Source organism: Syngnathoides biaculeatus, chromosome 2, assembly GCF_019802595.1.
Source record: "Syngnathoides biaculeatus isolate LvHL_M chromosome 2, ASM1980259v1, whole genome shotgun sequence".
NCBI lineage: Eukaryota > Metazoa > Chordata > Actinopteri > Syngnathiformes > Syngnathidae > Syngnathoides > Syngnathoides biaculeatus.
In genome coordinates this window covers 14,680,102-14,697,852 of record NC_084641.1, presented here as the reverse complement: position 1 = coordinate 14,697,852, position 17,751 = coordinate 14,680,102, and the positions used below count along the sequence as shown (strand labels likewise).

At 39.5% G+C, this 17,751-nt stretch overlaps 1 protein-coding gene across 1 annotated transcript; it reads left to right on the top strand.

The window, feature by feature from the left end:
• Window positions 1–1,814: 1,814 nt before the first annotated feature.
• On the top strand, window positions 1,815–16,376 carry emc1 (ER membrane protein complex subunit 1). The gene is made up of 22 exons (XM_061835528.1): window positions 1,815–1,971; window positions 3,571–3,698; window positions 3,793–3,858; window positions 3,930–4,023; window positions 4,108–4,236; window positions 5,351–5,477; window positions 5,586–5,735; window positions 5,814–5,981; window positions 6,469–6,540; window positions 6,636–6,734; window positions 6,891–6,987; window positions 8,855–8,971; window positions 10,483–10,682; window positions 11,448–11,597; window positions 11,694–11,855; window positions 11,942–12,061; window positions 12,655–12,792; window positions 12,986–13,159; window positions 14,641–14,851; window positions 14,930–15,014; window positions 15,502–15,631; window positions 16,197–16,376. The coding sequence occupies exons 1-22, from the start codon at window positions 1,880–1,882 to the stop codon at window positions 16,374–16,376; spliced, it is 2,889 nt and encodes a 962-aa protein (XP_061691512.1). The 5' UTR covers window positions 1,815–1,879.
• The last annotated feature ends 1,375 nt before the right edge of the window (window positions 16,377–17,751 follow it).

Genomic DNA, 17,751 nt, shown 5'->3' with positions numbered 1-17,751 from the left:
GCCGGGGGCCCCCGGGATAACTGCTTGAAGTTGGAGCTCCCCCCTCTCACCCTTGTCCTGCATGCTTCTTCTCCTGTCCTTGTCCTGTCCTTCCCTCACAGTGTACCACATCCCAAAAACATGCAACATTAATTGGACACTCTAAATTGCCCCTTAGTGTGATTGTGAGTGTGGCTGTTTGTCCCAATGTGCCCTGCGATTGGCTGTCAACCAGTTCGGGGTGTACGCCGCCTCCTGCCTGTTGACAGCTGGGATAGGCTCCACCACTCCCTGCGACCCTCGTAAGGATAAGCGGTGAAGAAAATGGATGGATGGGTGGAAAACAACCCATTACAGAGTGTTGTACACTGTACTTATCTCCTTGTATGATAACTATGACTGTGGACAGGGGAAACAATGTAAAATAGCTGCATGTCCCATTTCGCTCTTCAGAATCAGAATCACTGCGTAAATTGGGAATGAATGTGTTTAGTTATTTTGTAATACAGTACAGCATGGGTGTCAAACTTATTTTTGTGAGTGGGCCAGATTGTAGTTATGGTTTATGGCTGAACTGGGGATGGGCGAGTCCCGATACCAGGCGTTGTCATTGGGCCGATATTGGCCTCATTTCAAGGCACCAGCAACAGATACTTTAGGCAAAAAAAAAAAAGAAAAGAAAAAAAAAGACATAAAATCCTCCCCTATAGTAGATGGCACGAGACTGCGACTATTTGACACATCGGCAAATCATTATGTGGGTCAGAAAGAAAAATCTTTGTTAATCTAAATAATAAAATAAAATAAAATAATAATCATAAATATCTGTCTTTGTGTCAACTGAAATTTTGTATCGCAAAAGGACCCGTCGTATTGGTGTCGATATTCAGTCTGAAAACAAGTGGTATCGAAAACATCCATACTATGAACCCATATGAATGCATTCTGCCCAAATATTATTGCATACTCACAACAAGTGGATTACTAGTTTTGAAATCCAAGGTCAGCAAAAAAAAAAAAAAAAAAAAAGAATGGCCACATTTTCAGTGATGTTTTTTTTTTAATTTATTTTAGAAGGGGGATAGGTTAAAAAGAAAAAAAAACTTGCAATACCATTATCTCAATCTGCAGTTTTTGGTATTTTAGCCAGAGATCTGCAGTTGATGCACATGATTTGCTGTTGCAGGCCGCGTGAAACGATGTGATGGACCGGAACTGACCCTCGGGCCATTACTTTGACACCTGTGCAGTACGTAATTGTTATAAAAATGGATTACGAGGAGGCACAAGTGACAACTAGTTAGTACATCTGGATCACAGTTCAAAAATCCGGCCCCACCTGTGTGGATATTGTATGGTCTCCCCGTACCTGGGTGGGTTTTCTCTGGGCACTGTGTTTTCATCCCAGATCCCAAAAACATGCATGGGAGGTTAAGTGAAGACTCTAAATTGAAAAAAAAGTGTGACTGTTTGTTTCTATGTGCCCTGTGATTGGGTGGCGACCAGTTCAGGGTGTTACCTCGACTCTCTCCCAGAGTCAGCTCCAGCAGGCCCGTGACCATGGTGAGGATAAGCAGTACGGAAAAATGATGGATGAATGAATAACTACAACATTTTTTAAATTTAGATCCAAATGGTTTAGTTAAAACACTGTGATCACAAAGTCATAACATGGAATTTATTTTGAAATATAAGAGTAGATATAAAATATTTTGGTACTATAGTCAAGCAGGCTTATTTTGACATTTGGAAGCTCTTTTCGAGCGTTGATGTATCGCTGGATCGTTTTGATAGATAGTGTACGCAAACCTCCAACCTTTAGGGGGCAGCATGTCTCTTGAAGCGAACTTCCTGCTGTCGGTCCCGACCCGAGGAGTGCAGGGCGAAATTGACTGTAGCCATGGCTAAACTCTTTTTGCTGTGGTTTAAAGTGACAATGTTTGGGTTTGTCGTCGATGCTGTGTTCGAGGATCAAGTTGGAAAATTTGACTGGTAACAAATAATTTTGCGAACATTTGAAAGACGTGTGTGTGTTGTTTTTTTTTAAATGTAATATGAACATGCTCCAGTGTTAGCATCAGCACTAATGTGTGCTGTGTTCTGATGTATATAGTTGGGCTGGACCTTGTATCAAAGAAAATGCTAAATATTTGTTTCTATTTGCTGTCTAATTTCTTCGACCACGTGCATTAATATTTGGGTTCATATTTTATGTTAAAGTGACTACAATGCAAAAGTGACGAGCTATGTTTAATCTTGGCAGGTAGATTTTAAAATATGTTTAATGACCGATAATATTTTTGTATTAGTATGACTACTGGTCTTCATATTTCTACTGTTGATGAATTTAAAATATATCTATGAATTAATCTTCCATACTTATACTTTACCTGCTTCCTAAATATATTTAATATTCTTTTCATGAACCTTTCAATATGTTTCCAGAGCTTAATATTTTTCCTATACATATGTACTTTTAAGATATTTTTACCTGACAGACACTCGTTTCAACATTTTTATGCCAATACTGTCGCTTTTGTCTTTTATCTACAGATAGTGTTTTCAATTATTTTTTGCTTTTCAGGTACCATAAATCATTTTAAAAATTATTTTTACTCCACAGACAATTATTTAGAATATTTTTACTACACTCAAACTACAATTTTAAATATTTTTACAGTACAGAAACTACTACTACTATTAATATTTTTATTACACAGATACTGTGCTACTCTTTAATATTTTTACTATTCAAGTACTCATCTTATATATTTCTTTACTAAATGGTTATTTCGGCATCCCTACTTTGTGTTGGACTATTTTTTATTGTGAATACTGCCAGAACTGTAAATTTCCCTTGTGGATGAATACAGTATCTATCTCAGGGGTAAAGCAGAGTTCAACATCACCCCACTTATATCGTTCGTTGGTAGTGTACGTAACTTGGTTATAAGGACACGGTTTTCACTCTGGGTAGAGCAAGGACAGAATGCAAAATCAATTGTCCATGTTTTGTGTACTCAGGAACACATTCAATCACATTTAAAATAAAGAAAAAATATTTACGCTGTTGAAATATTAGTAGCATAAATCTTAAAATCCAAGTTTTTTTTTCAAGCATTTTACGAAATGAACGGTGCAAATCAGTGAAGGGGTAACACTAAGTAGTGGGAATAAATATGCTACAAAAACAAATTATTGCATTTGTTATGTCTTTGGCTCTATCATAAGACTCTGGTAGAGGCTGTTTAAATGGCGCTGCAAACTGACTGACGTTCCATCGAAGGCGTATTGGTAGCAGCAACATTCCCGTGCCAGAAGCAGCGCTCCACTGGGTTTGTTTACAAACAGCCAGTTCCACCTGTTGTCGTTTACCTAATATGTTTTGGATGGGAACCTTAATAATCATTTATCGAATTACATATTTTCCCCCTGCATTTGATGCTCAACATTTTTACGATAGATAGCTCGGACCTTGAGTTTGACCATCTCGTAATGCATACCTTTCAATCCCCATTCTTTTTTTTTTTTTAAATTGCATCTTCAACATTAATTAATATTCAAACGCAGCATATACATTTTTATTAACAGGAGACAGCAATATGTTGGCAATGTACTGTTTGCCCATTTCGACGCACACCTCCAGTCATCCAAAAAGGTGATTCTGGCAACTGAGAAAAATGTTTTTGCTGCAGTGAACACCAGGACTGGAGAACTTTGTGAGTATTTTATTGGTCCGTTGTTCACCACCTTTACTAGTTGACTTGGCAAGTAGCTCTTTTTCATGATGGCTTAATGTCATGTCTGTCATAGTTTGGCGACATGTGGATAAAACTGGAGCGGAAGGGAAAATTAATGCTCTTCTGCATCATGGACAAGGTGAGTTAGTCACCCAAAAAAGACACAATGAGCTGCATAGTGCTTACTGAAATTTTTATTTTGTCTCCTAGATGCTGTTCTGGTGGTGGGAAATGGCCGCATACTGCGTTCTTGGGATATAAATATTGGTGGTTTGAACTGGGAGATTGTGCTGGATTCTGGGAGGTGATAGAGACCCTGACTTTTGCGATTTAGCGCTGCATAGTCAATGCTGTTGTATAATGTCTGTTTTTATTTTCAACATTTTAGTTTCCAGGCAACATGTTTAGTTGGACAGCAAGACATGATTAAGCATGTGGCTGTAATGAAGAAAACTGCCTTGTCTCTTCATTACCTCACAAATGGTCATCTGAAGTGGATTGAAAATCTTCCGGACAGGTAAGGCCCCAAATCTAGAGTAGAATACAAAAAAGTGAACCCCCATATTTGGAGTTCAATATTCACCTATTTGGAAATATTTTCCCTGGAACCTATCCTCAGCAATTTGTTAGAAATTGACTTTGGTGCAGGCAGCATGGGATCAATTCCCAGTCAGTGATTGTGTTAATGTGTGCCCTCCGACTGCCTGATGACTGCTTCAGGATGTAGTCCGCCTTTCACCCGAAGTTAGCTGGGATAGGCTACAGCGCTTCCGCAGCCCTTGTGAGGATAAGCAGCTTGCAAAATGGAATGACCTCTAGATTTCCCTTCCTACATTTTAAGATGTACTTATTGTAATGAAAGGAGAGCCACAGTTACCAATGCACTTTTCAGCCATCTCGTGAAAACCAGGAAAATTGTAAAACATAAATGTGAGGGCACTCTGCGGGAGACACTCCCCATCCCTTTCTTCTAAAGGCATATTTATGTACTTAGATACTATCATACATATCTTCTGTATTTTGTGCTTGTAATATTTTTTTTAGTTCATCTATATTTACAGTATGTATAGAAAGTGAATGTGAGTCTTGGTTGGTTTAAATATCAAGTTTTTAAAACCTTTGGGAGAGGTAAAATGTTTTTGTTTTGTTTTTTGACATTTTTACACGTTTTGGGGCTGGGCCAGGAATGTATACCTCATGGTTAATAGTGGTTCACAGTATTTGAACTTTTTGTGTTCTTTGTTTAATGGCCCAAGGTGCAACAAGATTGCACCAAATCCTTGACTAATTAGACAGTAGTAATTAGTGTCAAGGACTGATGTTGAACTGATCCTTCTTGACTGAGATACAAGTTAAATATGTTGAGTGACCAAACTCGTGATTCGTGGTGGCTTGAGATACAAGTTAACTATGTCGAATGACCAAATTCGTAATTCAAACGTATCACAAAGTTCAAACGTGTAAGAGGTTAATTTTAACGGATGATGTAAATAATTTTTGTCCATTAAATTTGGTAGTAGAATAAATTAATATGAACCTGGTGACGTACAAAAAAGATTGGTACAGAAACGTAGGCAGTATTTAGTTGGTATTATGGATACCATGATATGGATTCTTTTTTGTCTTTTTAGTGAGACAGTAGATTACCAGTTTGTCTATTCTGGAGGAACTGGGGAAGTGTTTGCATTGGGGGTCCTCCCTCATTCCCACATTACTGTCGTCACCTACAGTGTGGAAGATGGAGAGATCATCAAGCAGGTATTCTCAGTTCATTAAGAGTAGTATCTAATGGCTTTATGGGAAACTTTATGTCCTTCATACGCAGCATTGTTCAAGCATATTAATTGACTTTCTTTGCTTATTCAGGTTTCAGTTGAAGCGCCTTGGCTATCCACCATCCAGGCCAGCTGTGCTGTGGTCGGCCAGGGAATGCTGACATGTGTGGATGCCACCTCAGCCTCTCTCTACACGCTTGATATTCACACACAGACACAGATGACCCAGATCCCTCTGCAGGTATTCACTTGAATAAAATACTTTCCACTCTCCTAGAGTATGTATTTTTTTTTTCAAACCGTTTCCTCCCCTCTGTAGTCACTGGGACTTGATGTAACGCCCGACTTCCATCCAGTATTGGTGTCTACCCAACCCAATCCATCCCGGTGCCCGCACTCTGAGTTCTTCCTTCAGCTCAGTCCTGACCATTACCTGCTTCTCCAGCTCAACAATGGACAGATAGTCACACTCAGGGATTTCAAGCCTGTATGTATCAAACCTGCAGCACTGTTGCTCAAAATTTAGATGTATGTGCCGCTTTGAAGGTCTCTGTCTGAAAATCCTTAAAGTGATCCTTACAAATTACAGTAAACGCTCATTATTTATGATAATTAGTATCCCACTAATAGTTTAAAATAGCCCATGTTAATACCAGTACTTTAACACATAAATACACCACAAACTGTGATCCCCAAACCCTTAAAAATAATTTCAAACCCTGCCTGCATTTCTCTTAGAAATAAATGCATTACAGAGGATTAGCTTGTTTTTTAAAAAAAAAAAAAAAAAAAAGCACCTTTAATCAAATTGGATCCTGCAACAAGAGGAAATTGACTAAATGGGCCGGTGGGACACTTTGTGGTTGTCTACAACCATGCACCTAGTTCCTAGTATGAGTTTGAGCTTGTTTTGATAAAACCCTTATTTTAAAAGCATCTCACTTGACACTCAACACATTTATCTTGTATTGTAGGCGATGCTGGCTTCATTCGCCACCACTGGAGATAAAACCATCGCTGCTGTTATGTCACCCAAGAATAAAACAGTCAGTTATTGAATATTCTCTCTGCATTTGAAGGATGAGTGTGGGCTTTGACAGTGCAAATCATTTTAAATGATCATTTTTCTTCCTTCTCTTAGGCCTGCAATGTAAACCTGTTTAGTGCAGAAACTGGACGCAGACTTCTCGACACAACATTGAGTATTAATATCGATCCTAATGGTGGAAAACCAGAAAAGGTGAGGGAATATTTTCCACTGCCAGTTTTCCCAGTTTCGTCACTTCCCAGCTAGCCCGCAGTGAATTACTCATCGCTCTTAATTGACTCATTTGGGCGTTAGCATTGGTTTTTCATGCATCTGTGCCATGTTGTCATTGTTTTTGTGGTCTTTCAGCTCTACGTTCAGGCGTTCCTGAAAAAAGACGACTCTGTAGGCTACAGGGTCATGGTTCAGACTGAAGACCACACACTCAGCTTCATCCAACAGCCAGGTACAGATGTGACTTTTAAAAAAGAGACAGTCCTGTGCTGCCATTTTACTGTTACGCTTGTAGAAAAAGAACATCTAATGTCCTTATTAGGGATACAGGTCAGCTGGATGGACTGCATTTAATTATTCCCCCTATTACTAATAGCCACTGGCATAGATAGATGAACAAAGATACACTAGTTGAAGTAAATAAATAATAGTAGTATAATAGCTCATGATTTTTGAACCAGTGAAGTTGTCTAGAACTTCATCTAATTTTGCTATTCTGGAGGGTCAGCATGTTGCAAACATCACAAGTGAAATGTAGCGTCTAAAATGAGCTTTATTATGATTTTAATGGCAAGTGTTTCGATACAGCTCCTGTACTCAGTCTCGTGGAACTGTGCAGATGTGCCTCGTGAAGTGGCCAGTGACTGTGTTCCACCACTTCGATCGACGGGAGGGTGTGCTGAGCGATATGGCCTTAAAATAAATTAAGGGCACATTTCCCCCTCTGATCATAGAAAAAGTAAATGATAACTCCTTTATTCAAAACTACATTTTTTTTTTACCCTTCTCGGTTTTGCACGATTCCTCCTGATGTCAAACTTTCTTGTGTGTCAGTGTGTTGCTTATGTATTATGTTGAATGCAAAAGTAATGTAGAATCAACTAAATGTTTTTATTTTTTTTCTGGCCAATTGCATTTGACAAAATGACAGCCTAGTGTACAACAAGAAATAGGCTATTTAGGTGCACATAGCAACAATGAACTAGTGTAATGAGGTCATTTTGATATCAAATACTGCCCCAAATAGAACAAACGCTCCGCAAAGTAATAAAAGAAAATAATCAAGGAATGGCAAAAACAGAAGAGAAACATTTTAATTTGAAGGTGTTCTCCGTTTACAATCCATCTAGTACACACCCATTTTCAAACATCACCATCGAGGAGGTATGAGAATTCCATAGAGGATACAGTAGCACTGGTTTGGTAAACCAGGGGTTGTGGGTTCGTATCCCATTGGGGCCTCCACTCCCTGAGAAGGGTTGCGTCAGGAAGGGCATCCGGCGTAAAAATTGTGCCAAACATATATGTGCGTTCATCTGAAATGACACGCTGTGGCGACCCCGAAAGGGACAAGCCGAAAGAAACTTATTATACAGTGCAACAGACATCCTTCAATTTAAACTATCTTGTGGAAGCTTCTCGACGCTGAATCCTCCCTCTGCATTTAAGACATGTGAGACGCACCTCAATATTACGGTGTGACGACAACTTGCAAGTAGCTGCCAGCCCTGGCCGAAGAAAGCCTCAATTGGAGCAAAAACGCAATTTTTATTTACCTTGCATGTGTAACTGAATAAGTACATTACATAATGACCCTTAGTTAAAGTCAGTCAATCAATTACTGTAAAAGCCATGCTTGTTCACATTTATATTGCGTACCATTTTAAACGCTAGAGAGAAAAACATCTGTCAGACTCTATATATGCTTGGCTGTTCATGCATGACCTGAAGTGACACCACAGAATGACAACGCGAAAATCAATGCAGCTTCTGATGTGAACAAACAAATTCATATAAATACACAAATATAAATACTGATGGACTAAAGAGGAGGCTGTTACATTCTGGGACACTTATAATGTTTTAAAGAGAAAATTGTTGCACTTAAGAAACTTAAAAAAGCGGTCCCTGGTCTGATAAGTTGTTCTTGCGAGCTCAGGTTCTGGTTAGCTGTTGGTTGTGGCTATTGGCGGTCAGCTGTGAATTACGGACTGCAAAAAAATTGTGCTGACAAAACTCAAATTGTTTGATAAAATCAGGTATATATACTAGCACATGCTTGCTGGTGTGTTGCTTTACATGATTGTGTCTGTTTACAGGGCGTGCTCTGTGGACCAGAGAGGAGTCCCTTTCAGACGTGGTGACCATGGAAATGGTGGATCTGCCCCTCACGGGAACACAGGCTGAGCTAGAGGGGGAGTTTGGCAAGAAGGCTGGTAAATTTCACCACTCTTTCGTTTTGAAGCACTGAACCTTGCAGCGTTCCATGACTCACTGAGTGACGGGGAGTTAGTGAATCATTTTCTTCCTTTTACCTTCACTCTTTCTTTTTCTATCCATTTTATTGCTGCACTTGGATTCAGCTATTCAAGGTAAAAAAAAATCTCTGCCCTTGTGATGAGTACAAACTCGAGAATAGCTTCCTCTGTCCTTTGTGTTGTACATTTTGTAGTCTTGTTTCTCCTCACATTGTTCTTCTAGATAGCCTGCCCATCTGATAAGGTACACATAGGCTGGGTAGGCACTGCATGTCCAAGTGGCCAGATTTGATGTCTGTCTGATATATTTCCATGTGCATTCATTGCGAGTGACAAGTTTTGGTAATGGTGATTTTTATTCTAAGGCACTGCCTTTCTCAATTGTTTTCTATTACGAGACGAAAAAAAAATTGCGCCCACCAAAACCCTGATCTAATCCTGAGAAACATTGAAGTGTGAAGGACATATAGATCAACTTCAAAGGAAAAAAAAATATTATTTTTCAGGATCTCTCTCTCTCTCTTTATATATTTATTTTAAAGGGGGGGGGGGCGCTGAAAACATTAATTAGAATGTAGCCAGCGAAATAAGACTCAAGACTTCAAAGTTTTGCTTTTTTTGTCCATAAGCATATAATGCATGATGACTATAGTTAAGTATTGACACAAAACACTATTTGATGCTTTATAAAACTCAATTTCAATGAAGTTGGGACATTATGTAAAACAAATAAAGGCAGAATGCAATGATTTTGAAATCATGTTGAACCTATATTTAATTGAATAGACTACACAGACAAGATATTTTTTGTTCAAACTTTGTTTTTAGCAAATAATCATTTACTTGGAATTTATGGCTGCAACATGTTCCATAAAAGCTGGGACAGTTTTGATGTGACACCGTGAGTGTCTACAAGATCGTCAGTAATGAGCTACCTACACAGGCAATGTGTGAGGCAACGTAAGTGTCTTCTGCTTACAGATGTGAAATGTAATTGTTCCTCGCAGCTTTGTGAGCACTATGATATGGTAGCTTTCATACATGCTAAAACACGTGCTGGCATGTATGCAAACTGTGTAACCAGTGTGTTCAAGTGTACGTCAATGAACAAGTCAAACAACAACTCTGCACATAAGGTAGGCTGTCCGATTTGGAGAAAATGTAAGTCTTTAAAGTGCATCTTATGGTTGCAAAAATTTGGCACATATCATACATAGGTATAGTAATACTGTAGACATTACTCGCGGATTTTTGTTATTCGCGGGGGTGTAAGTAATGTAACCGCTGCATATAACGGGAACACTGTATACGATATCATCACTTGGAACAGGCCTGAATCTGATCTGCAGAGATCTGATTGCATGTTGTTATTTCTTCTTTACAGTGGAAAAAAAAAGAATTGTGTCATGAGGACCAAGCAGGGCTTGCATTAATCACTGTCTGTGTTCTTCACTTGTCCTCCTGTCAAGATGGCCTGATGTCCATGGTGCTGAAGCGCCTGTCGTCCCAGCTCATCTTGATGCAAGCCTGGATTGCTCACCTCTGGAAGCTCTTCTACGATGCGCGGAAACCTCACAGCCAAGTTAAAAACGACGTGAGCATTGAGACGTTGTCCAGAGATGAATTCAACTTACAGAAAATGATGGTCATGGTCACTGCATCTGGCAAGGTACTCACTTTAAGACTTGCCTTATGCCATTTAAGATTTAGTTCTTGTTTTATGATTGTGTTCTAGAAGTGGTACCTAATCACTGCACTGGTCTGTGGGACATTTGGTACTGGGATGCACTGGGAGACAAAGAAATATATTTTATTGATCATCAGTTTGAAAGAACGTTTATTTTGAAAATCAGTTGCATGTGCCCGTATCTCTAGGCAAGCAAGGCTGAAGATAGTTTAATCTCCAAAAGGGGGGCACTGCGGAAAAGTTTTGGAACCACAGTATTAATTATAACAACTGCATTCAGGATAATCCTGACTTGTAGTTTAAATTTTTAGTTTTGTTTCTTTGTTGTCAAAATAGTCGTTAAGGGCCGCCATACAGCGAATGACGCGACCAAACAATCGTCGCATCCATCGTGTTGACAGAACTTTAACTCGATTGAAATACAACCTGCCAAAGTGGCTATTGGGCGTGGTGCTGGTACTTTAGTGGGTTGGGAGGTGTTTATGTCAAGCCATGCCTGTGATTCAAATTTCGAATTGCAGCAAAATTACTGGCTGACGGTTGGCCACCCATGAAAACTATGTGCCAAACCCTGTACGCGCTGCAACAGTTACAGTAACTCAGTTTCAGCTGTCTCGCTTGGTGGGGGGCAGGCTGTGTGAAACCGGTTCATGACGCAAAATGTTTGGGGACTACTGTTCCACAGACAATTGCACCTATGTTTGACTTACGTGAGTTACAATGAGCATCCCCTTTTTATCTCTTTAGCTTTTTGGCATTGACAGCAAGACGGGAACTATTTTATGGCGAAACTACTTGGAGAGCGTCCCATCCAATGCAGCCTTCAAACTCATGGTGCAACGGACCACTGCCCACTTCCCTCACCCCCCACAGTGCACATTGCTCATCAAAGACAAGGTATGACACCACAAGATCTGTGAGGAAAGGTTTAAAGCTGTATAAAATGTTCCTTTTTCAAAAATGGAATTTCTGAGGAGTTTGTTTTCCTACTAGGAGACAGGCTTGACCACACTCCATGTATTTAACCCCATCTTCGGGAAAAAGAGCCACATTGCCCCACCTGCACTGCCTCAGCCAATACTTCAGTCGCTCATGCTTCCGCTCATGGACCAGGATTACTCAAAAGTCCTACTACTGGTCGACGATCAGTATAAGGTCAGACTGCTCACGGGTACAAATAATTGTTGTGGTAGTGGAATCACGACTGAGTTGTTTATTTATTTATTTATTGTAAACCGCAGGTGTCTGCCTTCCCCTCGACAAAGAATGTCTTGCAGCAGCTCCAGGAAATGGCTTCTTCTATATTTTTCTATCTGGTGGACTCGAGTCAGGGGAGACTGTCTGGATACAGGCTGCGAACGGCAAGTGACTCCTGTATTACGATGTAGGTCTATGGTGTCTACACAGTCAGTAGCGGTATAATAAAGACATGCCTATATTGTGCATCGAGACCAAGGCAAGTTTATTTGAATACCATGGTTCAACAAGGTGATTAAAAACGCTTTACATAGACATGAAAACATAAATACAAGCATGACTCAAGATTAAAACAAAAAAGAAAGAAATAGATAAAATCACTTGTTAAAATATGATTAATGTTAAGAAAATAAATGTGGAGATTTAGATTTTTTTTAAAATGCAGTTTAGAACAGGTGTGCCTTCAACCTGGATTTAAATACACTGTTTCATCTGATCTGAGGCTTTCTGGGAGTTTGTTCAAAACTTAAAAGCATAAAAGCTGAAAACAGCTTCTCCAAGCTCCATTCAGGCCAAGACCAAGGAGACAATCCATACTCAGTAAGATGCTGTAATATTAATCATTCTCTGCAGATTATAAAGTATACAGTGTATGCCTGTAGAAACTACCGGTATATTGTCCAACTTTGTGTTCAAATGTCCCTTCATTCGGGAGTTTTAATGCAGTCCAAACACCCCACTTATTTTGCGTCTTTAGGATTTGTCAACAGAGCTCATCTGGGAGGTCGTCATCCCCACAGAGGGACAGAAAATTGTCTCGGTCAAAGGGAAAAGGCCAAACGAGCATGTCCACTCCCAGGGCCGTGTCATGGGAGATCGCAGTGTCCTCTACAAGGTAAGTAAGTAAGCATGCAATGTTTGGTCAGAAGTATTTCTATGAAACACTTCCAAGTTTGTATTTTATTCTTAATATTCTGGATATTTATATTGTACAGTAATCCCGCGCTATTCATGGCAGATAGGGACAGAGTCATACCGATGGCAATACAACATTGACAGCAAGTCCTTGTGATTCTTGTGTCATATAGTACCTGAACCCCAACCTATTGGCGGTGGTGACAGAGAGCACAGACTTACACCAAGAGCGAAGTTTTATCGGCATCTTGCTGATTGATGGCGTGACCGGTCGGATTATCCACGAGGTGGTTCAGAGGAAGGCTCGAGGGCCGGTTCATGTTGTACACTCTGAAAACTGGGTTGTGGTAAGCTTTGCTGTATTCTGGATCTGAAACATGATCTCTTTCAAGCTATTAAGATCCAATTTTACAGGCCTTCTAAAAAACTAGAATATCGTGGAAAAGTTGGTTTATTTCCATAATTTCATAACAAAAAATTGAACCTTCATAGATTATAGATTCAGGGCCCACAAATTGAACAATTTAAAGTATTTGTTTGTTCATTTCTACGTAATTTGGTCTTATATCAATGGAAGAAAAAAGTGTGGCTGAAGATACCCTAGGAAAAGATATGGTCATGGATTTCAATGAATTATCACACAGAAAATATTAAAGATTCTAGCAGAGATCCAGAATGAATGAGGCGGGAGTCACAGCTTCAAAAAACACATTCAAACGCTTGTGGGAGATGCGCTATAGCTGTCAGGTTCCGTGGGCTTCAGCGGATTATCACACAGAAAAGATTAAAAAGAATCTATCAGAGATCCAGAATGATTGGAATGACGCGGGAGTCACAGCTTCAAAAACAACATTCAAACGCTACAGCTGTCCGATTCGTTGGGTCAAGCCATTCCTGAACCAACTAGAAAGAGTCTCAACATCGGCCAAGGAGAAGAAGGACTGGACTGCGGCCAGTGGTCAGAGGTCCTCTTTTCTGATTAAAGTAAAGTGTGCCTTTCATTTGAGAATCAAGGTCCAGGAGTTTAGAGGAAGACTGGCGAAGAAAAGAACCCAAACTGCTTGAGGTCTAGTAGTAAATATCCTCAATCACTTGAAGTCGAATGTCCAGAGCAGATGTGAGTAAACTCTGCTGTCTTAAATCCAAGGTCACCGGAACAGTCTACAAGAATGTTTTAGAGGATTTCATGATTCCTTCTGCTGTAGATCTGTGGAGAGATGCAAATTTCATCTTCCAGTACGACTTGGCTCCTGCCCATAGCGTCAGAAGTACCATAACCTGGTTTGATGCCCATGTCATCACAGTGCTTGACTGGCTAGGCAACTCACTAGATCTAAACCCCATTGAGAATCTATGGGGCATTATCAACAGAAAAATGAGGGGCACCAGACCCAAAAACAAAGAACAACTGGCATCAAGGAAATTTGGTCTTCCATGACTCCCAGGCAATACCACAGCATATTGAGGCAGTAAAGGGATTCCTAACCAAGTATTGAAGATTAACACATTATTTTGAAAGTAAGATTGATGGATTGGAGGACTGATTTGTGACAATAATTTCTTGTTTTCCCCTACAAAAACTGAGATGTAAATGGCAATGTCTTCACAGTATTCTAATTTTCTGTATTCTTGATTTTGTGGGTTTTATGAGCTGGAAGCCCGAATTATGTAAAAATAATCAAATACTTGAAATTGTTAAAAATGTGGGCCTTAAGTCTATAATCTATGAATGCTTCACATTTTGAATGAAATTATGGAAATAAATGAACTTTTCCACGATATTCAAATTTTTGGAGAAAGGTCTATGTATCCCATTTTGCATTTGCAGTATGAATACTGGAGCACCAAGTCTCGCAGGAATGAGTTTTCAGTGATCGAACTGTACGAGGGAACGGAGCTATACAACAGCACAGTGTTCAGCTCTCTGGATCGGCCGCACGCCCCCCAGGTACTGCAGCAGTCTTACATTTTCCCTTCATCCATCTCCACCATGGAGGCCACGTTGACTGAAAAGGGCATCACCAGCCGTCATCTCCTCAGTGAGTTTGAACTTGGTTGTAATGTTGGAAAAAAAATTTTGTCAACCGCAACAATTTCAGGACTATTTTTTTCCATAGTTGGCTTGCCGTCAGGAGGAATTTTATCAATGCCCAAAATGTTCCTCGACCCTCGAAGGCCTGAGATAATATCTGAACAGAGCCGGTAAGGCCTTCAGTCTCCTTTGGTTGTCTGTAGTAATAATTAGTTGAATGGTAGTGGGTAGGTCTGTTTTGATCATGTGACACAACATTAGCAAAATCAGTTAGTGTCAGCACAATGGTATCAGTTCCAAGGTCCTGGGTTTGATTGTGCTTTTCTTTTATTCTCCCCCTGTATCAATGGATTTTTGCCAGCTACTCCAGATTTCTTCTACATTCCAAAAACATGCATGCTGGGTGTATTAAAGACTCTTTAATTGTCAGATTAGTGTTAATGCAAGTATGAATGGTCTTTTGTATGCGCCTTGGTTTGTGACCAATACAGGGTGTATCTCACCTCTCGCCCAAAGGGCAGCTGGCATAGGCATCAGTGTTCCCACTAGAAAGAGCATCTACACAGTGCTTTTAGCCATCTGTGTAATGCCAACGTACCAAAGATTGCAATCTACAAACATTAATTTGTAGTTGTCATGCTTTGTTTTGATTTCCAGGGAAGAGAACCTCATCCCTTATGCTCCAGAGTTAATCATCCGCACAGAGTGGTTCGTCAACTACAATCAAACAGTTTCTAGAGTGCGAGGAATTTACACTGCCCCTTCTGGATTGGAGTCCACATGTTTGGTGAGTCTGCCCTCACTGGATATTCAGTGTTGGCACAGTAGTGCAAGATTTGCCACTCAACTTGGACTTGAACAGCAATGACTCGTGACCTCACTTTGATTTGAACCCATTGAGTTGAAAGGACTTGCTACTCTGACCAAAGCACTGAGAAACCAAAATTTGTGACATATGACATTCGTGTTATCATTTAAGCAATGTATATTTGCACACAAAAAGTGAAGCAACACATGCAGACATATTTAGGGATCAGGGCCGATCACATGATCTTTCGCTGATGGGTTAAAAAGATTTTCTTGCATAATGGAAATTTTATAGGTCACAAAAGGACAAGATAATTCAAAGGTACTAATGGAAAATTTCAAGCACTAAGTTCTTAGGCCAAAGTTTTAAAACTGTTATTTGTATATAATTCACAATAGAAGTCAATTTTTATTTTTATATTTAAGTAAAGGTAGACAGAAGTACTGTGAAACAGTTGTACTTTTTCCTTTTTTTAACACATCTGTATTTTGTACAGTGTGTGTACTTTTGCACCTCAGCAATTGACCCCCCCCCCCTCCAACAGGTGGTGGCTTACGGTCTAGACATCTACCAGACCCGCGTCTATCCTTCCAAACAATTTGACGTGCTGAAGGATGACTACGACTACATGCTTATCAGCAGTGTTCTCTTCGCGCTCTTCTTTGCCACCATGATCAGCAAGCGTCTAGCTGAAGTCAAGCTGCTCAACCGGGCCTGGCGGTAAAGCGGTCGCCAGCTGTGTCCCTTGTCTTTTGACTGCCCAAATGCTGCACGTTAGACCTCAACCCAGTAAGATGACGGCAAAGAGGTCAAAAAACAAATACAAAAAGGCCCATTAAGAACTGCAGGAGTGAGGGGGAGTGCAGTAAAGTTAAGTCAAAGATTTGATGTGTTTTTTTTTTTTTTTTAAACTTGCAGGTAAATGAAGTCATACTGAAGTAAATCATATTTGTGCCATGTTTGGATTAAATTGAGCTAAAAAATGAACTTGAATTTACTAATTTGCTGCAAGTAAGTGTGAGTGGATGACAAAACCCCACTAACCACATAATTAGCGGCCATCCCATAATGCTTACACAGCCACTTGAGTGCCATTAAAATTGTCTCGTAACTTTGAGTTGGAGATCAGTCCAATTTTGAAGAACAGCCCCCCGCCCCATATGAAGATTTTTGTCAATGACATTCTATCTCAACTTAGGTGGCGACACGGTGTAAAGTGCAAAAATAAAAGCATGCTGGCAAGGAGAGTTGCTGATGCACTTCCAGCCATTCTCAGAACAAACAATATTGGGGGCTGGAACTGATTAATAGCATTTCAATTCATATTTTTTAATCATTGATTTGATATAAAAATAGTTACACAAACTCAAGTCAGGATACCACTGTATTGTTGGGTGGAGGAAAAAAAAGATGTACACAGTTCTAATTAATAAGTTATTTATAAATAGAGATTTTTTTTTTTTTTTATATACAATTACAACCTCATAACATCCAGTGTTCACTGTGGCTGAGGTGGACACATACCAGAACCTTCTAGAGAATGTGAAACTTAGTGTAACAGAAGTTGTAAACAAACATAACATTTCCAATACATATGCAGACATAACACATACTGTAGGTACTGTACTGTGTTTTTACAGATTCTACAAATGCAATTACACGTGCCCATTATTTTCACTTGACATTTTGTTTAGAAAAGAATTACAATAAAGTTTACAGCATTTAAGATTACTTGTTCAGTCATTTGATTTTTGTTAAGACAACTTTGCTTCAAGTCGTGTAGCCTAATGAGAATAAATCAGTCAATGTTGGAAATTCACCAGGGTGACACTTCAAATTAAGATACCACAAATGAAAACTGTTCTACAGATAAATAAGACACTATATGGCTTAGTTTATTTGGGCTGTGTCATGTAATATTCATTGTTCAATCAACTGTCAGTCATAATGATTCTGTATATTTTTTTTTTAATTATTCCAAGCAGCTTCTTAAAAGAAATAAAATGGAATGATGAGCCTGACACAAGCCCAGCTTGTTGATACAATAATTATTTGCTCACAACTGTTTTTATATTTTCGTATTTTCTGTGCTTGGTTTG